A 9,914-nucleotide genomic window follows, 5' to 3' on the forward strand; every position below is an offset into this window, starting at 1 on the left:
AAATACCTACTCATCTCTCTTAGTTCAAAAACAACTTCAGAATAGAGGAAAAGCTGGAAGGAATCAAAGAACTCAAGAAAATAAAAGGTCAGGCAAGAAACAAGAATAAACTGAAGCCATATATTATATTAACTCAATGACTAAGAAACAAAATAAAAAACTGAGTTGAGTACATACCATGTTGAGTAATTGGAGCTAAGCACTTGGTCATTATCAAATAAGAACGGCAGGTTTCAATATTTTCATAAATTGCTTGCATATGGAAGCAAATTTTCAATTATCAAATGGCCAAAATCTCACAATCCAATGTGGTTATATCCTCAATTAGACAAGTGCCAATGATCTCCATTTCATCATTACAAAAAAATACATAAAGGTAGTGTGCAAGACATAGTATTTCAAGCAAAAAGATAACTAATAAAATAGAAGAACAAATTTACTAAACATGCAAAATTTAAATGTCTTTTCACTTCTGTGATCAAAAACCTAAAACATGCAAATGAAATACAATTGCAAAAATAAGATATGCAAATAATAATAGTTTAACTTTAAGAGAGTAGAGCTTCAGTTAGCACTTATAACAAAAGCTTAATAAAATCAGATAATACAACATGCATAAATCAAATCTGGACAATCCTAACTTCATACAAAAAAATACAGCAAAAAGGACTAAAGGAGAGATAACTACAAAAATACCAACACAAGCAATTCTAACCATCGTAGAGACTAACTACAATTAGTTACAGGAAGAGTCTATATTAACAGTAATACTAACAGAACTAAAGACACTAACAAATACAAATAGTAAGGTATTGACTAAGTGTTGTTGTCAAGAGAATACTCAATAGTTATATGGTTAATGAATTTATTTTAAAATCACTCTTAATTTACCTAAAAGTTCCATTTACTTTGGGTGAATTAATTCCAATCAGTCAAGAATCTCAATCTATCCAGTAGTTTGAATAAGTATATACCTTACTTAACCCTTCATATTAGTCGTGCATGGAGGCATTCAAACTAAGGAAAATCAACTAAACAAATAGCTACTATGCACAGAAATGAAATAAGAAAGGGAACCCTACAAACATGTTCTTCAACACTCACAAGAACCAACATAATCACAACCAAATAGAAATACAAAATGAAAAGGGGACTCTTATTTATAGACCTCCAACCAAATAGAAATAAGATAATCATATGCTGAAAAAATTCCAAGGCAGTATCCAAATATATTCATCAAAATAAGAAAACATAACAATACAAAGTCTGTCATAGAAGAAATAAGACCAACAAGCCAAAAATGCCACAAAAGATAATGACATACAGAACATGAAAAATTTCCCATAGGCCCAAACAACCAAACTCTAAGGCACGCTGAGGATTAACTACTCCAAATCCATGATTTAAAACACTTAGATTTAACACAAAAGAAGTAGCATGAAAGCATAAATGAAAAATAACTGAGAAATTAAGAGAAGAAACACAACTAAAATTACTTGGTCCGAGTCACACAAAGCAATAGTACATACTCAAAAATTACAACTTGAAGATTGAGTTTTTCAACACCTTTCTCTGTGACAAAATTAGTTCTCACAAACACAAGCTCTGAGAAAATTACGCTCAATCTAAAAAATGAGAGACAAACATATGAAATTCAGGATTTTAGAAATAATTCTAACACAAGCACACACATATATATATACTGATAATATTCAAAATGTTTACTTGATATTGAAATCTGAAAAGAAAAAAAACACAAACTATACCTCTCACAAAGATAAACAGAGGTCTTCCGTTCTTGCTCATAGCCAGTAGGAGAGATAAATAGAGGGGGAGGGACGAAAGACCCAACAACTTCAACACGGGTGTGGTCGTGGTGTGCTTCAGCTGGGTGAGGGAGGCTTCAGCAGGGGTGTGGCCGTGGTTTTCTTCAACGGTTTACTTTTGGTCCGTAAATGGCAACATGAACACAATCAATATTAAAATAAACTGCAAAAAAAAAAAAACCATCAAAGAGCATGATCGAGTGTTACATATATAATGGCAAGAAAAAACTATAAAAATTTGAGAAAATTTGGACCATTAAATGTTTAAGGTTTAGGATTTTCAACTTTTAAATCCATAAATCAACACCAAAAAAAAAATCAAAATTGACAGGCTTAGTTACCTTAGTTTACATATAAATCATACTTCATATATCATAAATTAAAAAAATGGGTTAAAGTTACCTTACTTCACATAATGGACAGACTCGGTTGCCCATCGCCCATGGAGGAAAGGCCTCTGGTTCGCGCTAGGGAGAAGAAAGGGTCAAAGCACTTTGGGGAGCATCTGCTTCGCCCCTTATTGCGTCTTTTCATCATTGTCCCAAAGCCCTTTCCCGGGACCCTTCATAGTACTTCAAAAAATAAATTTGACCATTATTCATCATAAAGATAGTAGAACATGAACATAAGAATTTAAAAGACATATTAAACTTGAAAAATAATTCAGTACCTCCTTTTCTCTACTTCATTTGGAAAATTTATAGTAAACTTGCAAAGTGATGCTACAAAGAAGTTTAAAGGTTTAATGGCGTGAAGAACCCCACATGCCTGGAATCATCATTTACATTGGTCAGAAAGAGGAAATAGTTTAAGCCGAAAAAATCTTGCAACAACATATATGGCTAGACATATATAGCACAGAAAATATATTATGTGGCATGATAGAACCCATTTATTATCTAGCTGAAATTGCAGCCAAGACTTATATACTATATATTTTTTTAATAGCAAATAGACATTTACAGAAAATAATTCCACACCAAGAACCTATACTGAGATGACATGTCAGAACAATGATTACCTGTGTGAATGCTTGATATCCCTTTAGTATTTCCAACACAATAGCCTCTCCTTGTGACCTCCGAAAGTGACTCAAAGCTAATTAATAAAAGGAAAAAAAAAAGAACTACTAGAATACTATTTTTATAATCCTACTAAAAATGCATTGGTACAAAGTTAACCAAACCTTGACAAAATAAGAGACAATGCATCAAGTATGGTCAACCAAAATGAATCAACCATTGAGAGACAAAGATGTGTTGTTTTCCCAGTAGACTTAATAATAGGTGGATCAGAATCACATCTCGGAGATTGAAGCTGGTACACAAGACAAGCTAGTCAGCCCTCAGATGAACTGCTTGCTATATTATATAGAAGAAATCTTATAGCAAAAAAAATAAATACCTCACCAACATCCATTGCTTCATCTGTTAATGCAGCCACTGTAAAGACAACTCCTAACAAACCCTCAACAGCCAGAGTTATATCTTTCTGTAATGCACTTTCAGCTATGCCCTTAATACGTGAAAAATTATAGAAAATATTTGTGTGATATTGAAAATGTAACACCGGACACATAGTGAAGATGTGTTTTGGCTTTGCCATAAACATAAAATGAGATAAAATCCAATCAAAGTAACCTTGCTTTCCCAAATTATAAAAGCTATAACTATAGTGGATGGTTATCTAACAAGTGATTGTCAATACCACCCAAAGATATAAACCATGGTTGATTTTCTTTGTATTCTATATCATGATATCTTTTGTCTATATTAAAGGAAGTCCAAAAATTTGTATAAGGTTTTGTCTAGCTAGAGTACCGGCATTGCAGGTAAAGGAATAATGTTGTTGAAGCAGCCACCGTATAAGGAAATATAGTCCAAATTCCCTGTGTGATTACACAAGTCAGATCCACATAATTGAAACTTTTAACAACATGGATTTAGCTTTTAAGAGATAAATTATATGTGCATACCACAACCGTTGCGGAAGTAGCAAGGGAAAACAATGGGCGCTCTCTCATCAAGCATCCTATCCCCAGCTGTTCTCAAAAAGAGAATAAATGATTATTAGTTCTCCATTCATGACAAATATGTACAACAGAACATTAGAAAAAACTGCCTGAAATTGAAATTTCAATGATCCCTTGGCTTTGAAATTCTATATTGAAGGTGTTAAACATAAATTAGTCATAGCCTTCATTTAATTGACCCGTCAGATACACTAGTGTATTAGTACTCAACAAAATTTCATATAGTCAATCTGATGCAATGGGATTTTAATAAGAGCTTAACTGAACTGAATTGGAAGAGTGACCAAACCACCACCACAAACTCCAACAAAGAAACACTCAGCAGATATTCCCTACTTACCCAAAAAAACACATCAATCCCAGGGCATGAGCATAAATACTAGACGAGATGAAATGGGACAACAGCTTCTCATTTTTATTTCTTTTTTTTTTGTTTAAATTAATTTATTGATTGTAAAACTATATAAAAAAAACAAGCTAAGATGGTAAATTAGTCATTGAACACTAACAGCTAGAAATGTAATGTGAGCCCAGCATAGGCCAATGCAATTTGATGTGGTGAATAACTAGAACACTTGGAGAGCAAAAATAGCACAAAAAACAGAGCATCATAGATCAGATTTAAAACATACTCAAAAACTAAAAAAATAAATATTAAGAATTTAAGCTTGTGCAAATTCACATACATGTGCTTGCCTTTGCCTTTGAGTGTCTATATGTTAAAAAATTATGCAAGGGAGCTAGAAGATCGAGAGAAAGAGTATATAAGCATTATGTATGTACCTTACCTAGACAGAAAGCAGAAAGCAAAAGTGAGGTAAACATGACAGTCTCAAACAAGAGAGCTAATAATACAAGAGAGCTAATCATATATAAGAAGATTGATAAAATCTCTTTAACTAATATGGTTGTATCACTAACACACTCTAGCTCTTGCCAAAATTGTTTGTTATACTTAAAATCTGCTAGGTGATATAATACAACTAACTAAGGTGTAGTCATTAGAAAGGAAGCAAAGGAAGTTGAGCTATTTATATAAGACCAAAGCACATTCCCGCGCATTCACCTGTATACTAGAATTGACTCAACATTACAAACTATAAATGCATTGTTTCATATAAATTTCGAATAGCACAAACAATCATCATATACTTTTTATATAAAATTACCACTAAAAGAAAGACAAAAGAAGCAACACCAACCACTTGTAATGAGAAGCTTTTCCTCACTGTATGAGATCATATAACTAGGATAATACTTATTGCGGCTGAGCTTAGTTGATTCCCTTGTACCTTCTATGCTAAGTTCTGGATAATAGAAGTAGTCATTTGAAGCATGACTTGCAAAAAATTGCAAAAATTGCTAATTAGTTTATCTTCATTTTTATCAAATAGCACCCATTACAATATCATTAAACAGTTGAATGTCAATAATAAACCAATGATCCTCTCTCATTACATTAATAAGATATATTCTAATTTTAGACAGCTTTTGATATGCCACTTTCAATTTTATTTAGCAGTATAAGCATATACACTACACACCAAAGTGATCAATTATGAGTCATTATATACATATAACCAATTAGTTGATGTGGCCTCATACTCTTGCCAGACAAGTGAAACAAGATCACGTGTTTGGATAAGTGACGTGGTGAAGAAAGATAAACACCTTTCAATATATTCTAATAAAAATCTTTACTACACAAAGCATTAATAGCATTAATAAGGAATACCAAACCAAAACAACAACAACAATAATGATAAAATGTTAATTGAAAATATTTTACTCGAAAATTGAAGGTCCACCTTTCCAAAAATATACTTAATATAACCTTCAATGCCACTTACACAACCTTATCAAAGAAGTCATATATAGTTGTATATATATATATATAACTACAGAAATGGAAGGCACACTAAAGTGTAAGTCATAAACATTAGAGAAGAATTCCAAACACACATAACATGTATGCATCGAAACAAGGGTGTTTCCTCCAAGTATTATCATAAAAGTATCAATATTATATAATGCACGTGAGTATAGACATATCATATATGCATATTTGTTAATAATTTTTCTCTGCTATTTATCAAAAAGTTCCTCCTAAAATCAGTGACTGAAACTTTTATGATACAAACAGAATTAGAAAGTTTAGAGCAATTCTATTGTAGCAGCAAATTGTGGTATGATTAAAATACCAAATTTAAAAAATAGATCAGTAGTAGCAGTAAAAAAATAACACAAACCAGTAACAAAATACACCAAAGCCAATAGCAAAATACATATTCTACGTCATTAAACCAGTAGCTTGTATGCCATTACACAAGTTCAAATTATAAGAATAAATAAAAGTGAGATCAAGAAAAAGCTCAATATGGAATATAATAATATTTTCTAGTTATAAATTAAAACAGATAAGCTGGTAAAACTATATAAAAACAAGTTCAAATGGTAAATTAGTCATTGAACACTAACTGATGCCCCGGCCAAAAATGCTGTTGGATTTCTTACTCCAACGGAAAATCGTTCAACTGCAGACCATATAAATGAACAACCATGTTACAATATCCATAATATGGATTAGTTTTTATCAAACAATGTTAAGGATGAAAAGAATTGAGAGCTCACCAAAACCAATGAGATTTCCATATTTTTTAACAACACGAGTTATGCTCAAAGCTTTCTCTTTTCCAATCCCTAACTGCAGTCACCATCAAGATTAGAATACATTATTAATGTAATAGAAGTTGAAACCAACCAGAACTAACCTTTGAACAAACATCATCAAATGCCCCAGACTGCTTGAAAAGCTTTCCAAAATAAAATGGTATCAAGTCACTAATGCACACTCCCCTAATAACTATACAGTGTCAAATTGATTTTTCAATATAAGAATATCACCTAAAATGGTAATGGCTAAAGAGCTACAAGTGAAAAGCTTCATCAAACATGTTTAATAAAAATAACTAATTGAATTAGGAAGCTAACCAGTACACCCAAAAAATCATCAATGTTATGTATCCAGCATTCCTAGAAAAGGACTCAGCAAGAGACTTCCATGACCCATCCAAGGTTAGCATCCTTGCTATAGATATGCCAACCTAAATCACTTACTATAAATAAGAAGTCAGACATACAATGGAACCATGAAACACACAAATTTTACTAAAAGGAGCAAGAAAATTTCTTGAGCTTGTGAAACAGAAATACCAGAACAGAAGACAGGCCCAGATATTTAAAGCTTCTTCACTGATGAAAAGACCACAAGCAGTAGCCATAAGCAGCAAAAAGTAAATCCACCTACAATGAGAGATTAAAGTGAGATTAACCCCATATTTCAAAAGCACAAGACTTAACCCAATTTTTCCTTTGGGGATACATACCCTGGAGCATATTCTGGCAGAGCTATTCTGTAACCAAAAGCTTTAAAGGTGAAGCCAACAGGTGCTATGGCCATTACTGAAGGAGATGAACTATCTGAAAGAAACTGAAATCCAAGAGATGAACCAATAGCAGGCCGCTCCACCCCAATAGAGACGATTGTGACGATTGCAGCTATGCCCAGTGCAATGGCTATTTTAGCCAGAAATGAAAATTCAAAATCAGTGCTAGCATCTTTCAAGTCTTCAAGGACAAGATCAGAATTTATATCATGTATGTCTGCATTCGTTTTAGGTACTTTAGCCTTGTAGTTTTTGACATCATCCTGTTGATGACTTCTTGTCCTATGAGTTCAAAATGAAAGTTGTATCATCATTTTTAAGTTAAGTAGAATCAAAAGCTGATAGATTGTAAGAAAATCATCTAAGACTAGACATTTGAAGTTGAAATTCTTTACATGATACTAAAATAAGTTTTCTCCCATCATTTCAACTAATGAGAAGTAAGTCCAGTGGTCAGGTCCATGGTTAGCTTGTATGAAATTTGTTGAATATGTTACAGTGGCCAACATTGTAGGACTTAGCTAAGGACCCTTAAAGAAGTATAAAACTAATTTTATACTTAGATTAGAGTTAACTCAATAAAACTCTCTGAAGCTTTTATTGGAAAGTGAAATAAAGAAATGTTGTCTTCAATCATTTTGATTGAAAAGTGATTGTATAGAGTAGTGACTCAAATAGCTTCATGAGTGGATTCTTTTTTGTTAATGGCAAAAAGGCATTAAACATTTGATTGACCCATCAGACACACTAAGTATCTTGTCTTTTCTCTCGGAGGCAGCAAACCAAAAAAGCTTTAACTAAATTACAAAGAGAGAAAAAAAATACAGAGATAGATACATATATTAGCAATATGGCACCACCAAATTAAACAACAACAATATTAAAGCACTATTAATATTAAAGGACATAAATATTATATGCGTGCATGGTTTATACTACTATAGCAAGCCAACGAGTACCAAATTGCATTATTCTTTTGTACCAAATTGCAACTGACAACTTAACAGCCACAATGCCAATCAATATCAGTATGAATGCATCTACAAAATATGCACAGGACTACCAGTGAAATGATCTAGACATGAATTTCAAACTTGATATGGAAAGATAGGATATTGAGAGAACTAGCAGTATCACTAAACTAATTCATTCAAATACATTTTAAATTTTAGAAATAGATTAAGGAGCCCAAATTTTACAAATATGTATAAAATTGAAAGTTAACAGAATAAAAGGAATGATCTAACAGAGTTAGTAAAGCAGAACAATACAATTTTCATTTACCAAACAATGTTTATGAATTTCTCATAATTAACTCTAGAGAAAAAGAAACTACTTAAATTATAAATGACTTGCAAGATGAAATGAGATGAGATGAGATGAAAAGAGACATACTGGCTCATGCAGCACATCAGCAGTTTCAGTCCTGGAAGTCCATTCCTCCAAATCAAGCTCTCTAGCTATGCTGCAAGTTATTCAACATATTTTTGTGTGAGGTAGATTCTAACTACTATAAAATGAACCAAAAATATGTTGGCTGAGATCCTTGTGGTCAGAAAGGAGCCCATATTGGACTCAAATTGAAGTCTATGGTTTCAAATTTTGCATATTAAAGCTAAAGTACCAAGAGAAAGTTAAGCCCTTGAGTTCAAATTTTGTGTACTCTTTAACTGTACAAGAATATTGTAAGCCAATCAAATCTGAAGTGCCAACTAAAATTCCCCAAAATTTCCCATATCAGATTATCAAATCAATTTCAATAAACAAATCAAAATATATATTCCTAATTAACAAGCAACAAAACCAGAAAAAAAAAGCTTCGAACAACTAAGAAAATCAAGAACACCGGATTTACAAATGAAAGAAAACCTATTGTAAAACTTCTAACTCTGTCTAAATCCAAAACAAACAATCAGAAATACATATAACTTATTTGGCCATTTTATTAAAAAGAAAGAAAAAAAAATGGGAAAAAGACCAACATAGTGAAGGGAAGAGAGAAATACAAAAACAAAATAGATATGGAAAAATGGACTTTCAGTAACAAAACAGAAGGGAGGGTACCGAGATCCATTTGCCAACATCCCAAGCTTCCTCACCGAGAGCCCACGCCGCCGCCACCTGCAGAGGATAGAGACAAAGATGAGAGGGTGAGCAAGTGAAAGACGAGAAAATGAAGGTACTGAGATACCTCTGTCGCCACACGATCCACCATCTTCCCAAGCCTCTCAGGAGAGAATATTACCTGAGATAGTCGGCGTGAGGCAGAGATAGAACTCTGAAAGCTTGTGATAGTCGGCGTGAGGCAGAGATAGAACTCTGAAAGCTTGTGATAGTCGGCGTGAAGTCGTGAGGCAGAGATAGAACTCTGGAAGTCATGACTTCGTGAGGCAGAGAGAGACGAGTTGAGACGAGAGTGAGAGATGGAGGCTGAGAGAAATTTTTTGGGTAACTTAGATTTAGGGATTAAAATTTGGCTGAGAGAGATTAGACCCAAAAAAAATTCATTTGGCACCTGAGGTGTATTTCATATGGCGCAAAAATAGTTATGTGTTTTTATTTTAATCACCCATTAATAACACTTCTAAATATGTGTTATTTTTTAATGTA

General features: G+C 32.9%; 2 protein-coding genes across 2 annotated transcripts; both read right to left on the reverse strand.

Moving 5' to 3' along the window:
* Nucleotides 1–1,492: 1,492 nt before the first annotated feature.
* On the reverse strand, nucleotides 1,493–3,622 carry LOC133814207 (uncharacterized). The gene is made up of 5 exons (XM_062247201.1): nucleotides 3,231–3,622; nucleotides 3,013–3,143; nucleotides 2,757–2,905; nucleotides 1,726–1,738; nucleotides 1,493–1,625 (listed from the first exon to the last, which is right to left on the reverse strand). The coding sequence occupies exons 1-5, from the start codon at nucleotides 3,435–3,437 to the stop codon at nucleotides 1,493–1,495; spliced, it is 633 nt and encodes a 210-aa protein (XP_062103185.1). The 5' UTR covers nucleotides 3,438–3,622.
* Nucleotides 3,537–9,683, reverse strand: LOC133814214 (uncharacterized). The gene is made up of 13 exons (XM_062247210.1): nucleotides 9,550–9,683; nucleotides 9,369–9,425; nucleotides 8,700–8,769; nucleotides 8,287–8,363; nucleotides 7,245–7,586; nucleotides 7,089–7,161; nucleotides 6,850–6,962; nucleotides 6,630–6,714; nucleotides 6,490–6,562; nucleotides 6,337–6,392; nucleotides 4,121–4,190; nucleotides 3,802–3,872; nucleotides 3,537–3,714 (listed from the first exon to the last, which is right to left on the reverse strand). Exons 1-13 carry the CDS (start codon nucleotides 9,681–9,683, stop codon nucleotides 3,634–3,636), a joined length of 1,302 nt encoding a protein of 433 aa, XP_062103194.1. The 3' UTR covers nucleotides 3,537–3,633.
* Between the last annotated feature and the right edge of the window lie 231 nt (nucleotides 9,684–9,914).

This window comes from Humulus lupulus, chromosome 1 (genome assembly GCF_963169125.1).
Source record: "Humulus lupulus chromosome 1, drHumLupu1.1, whole genome shotgun sequence".
NCBI lineage: Eukaryota > Viridiplantae > Streptophyta > Magnoliopsida > Rosales > Cannabaceae > Humulus > Humulus lupulus.

Coding starts and splice junctions, on each gene's coding strand:
- LOC133814207 (XM_062247201.1), bottom strand. CDS start 3,437: ATGTTTATGGCAAAGCCAAAACACATCTTCACTATGTGTCCGGTGTTA. Junction 3,144..3,230: donor AAGCAATGGATGTTGGTGAG/GTATTTATTTTT, acceptor CTTGTGTACCAG/CTTCAATCTCCGAGATGTGA. Junction 2,906..3,012: donor TTGTCTCTTATTTTGTCAAG/GTTTGGTTAACT, acceptor TCACTTTCGGAG/GTCACAAGGAGAGGCTATTG.
- LOC133814214 (XM_062247210.1), bottom strand. CDS start 9,683: ATGACTTCCAGAGTTCTATCTCTGCCTCACGACTTCACGCCGACTATC. Junction 6,963..7,088: donor AAGAAGCTTTAAATATCTGG/GCCTGTCTTCTG, acceptor TAAGTGATTTAG/GTTGGCATATCTATAGCAAG. Junction 6,715..6,849: donor ATGATTTTTTGGGTGTACTG/GTTAGCTTCCTA, acceptor TATAGTTATTAG/GGGAGTGTGCATTAGTGACT.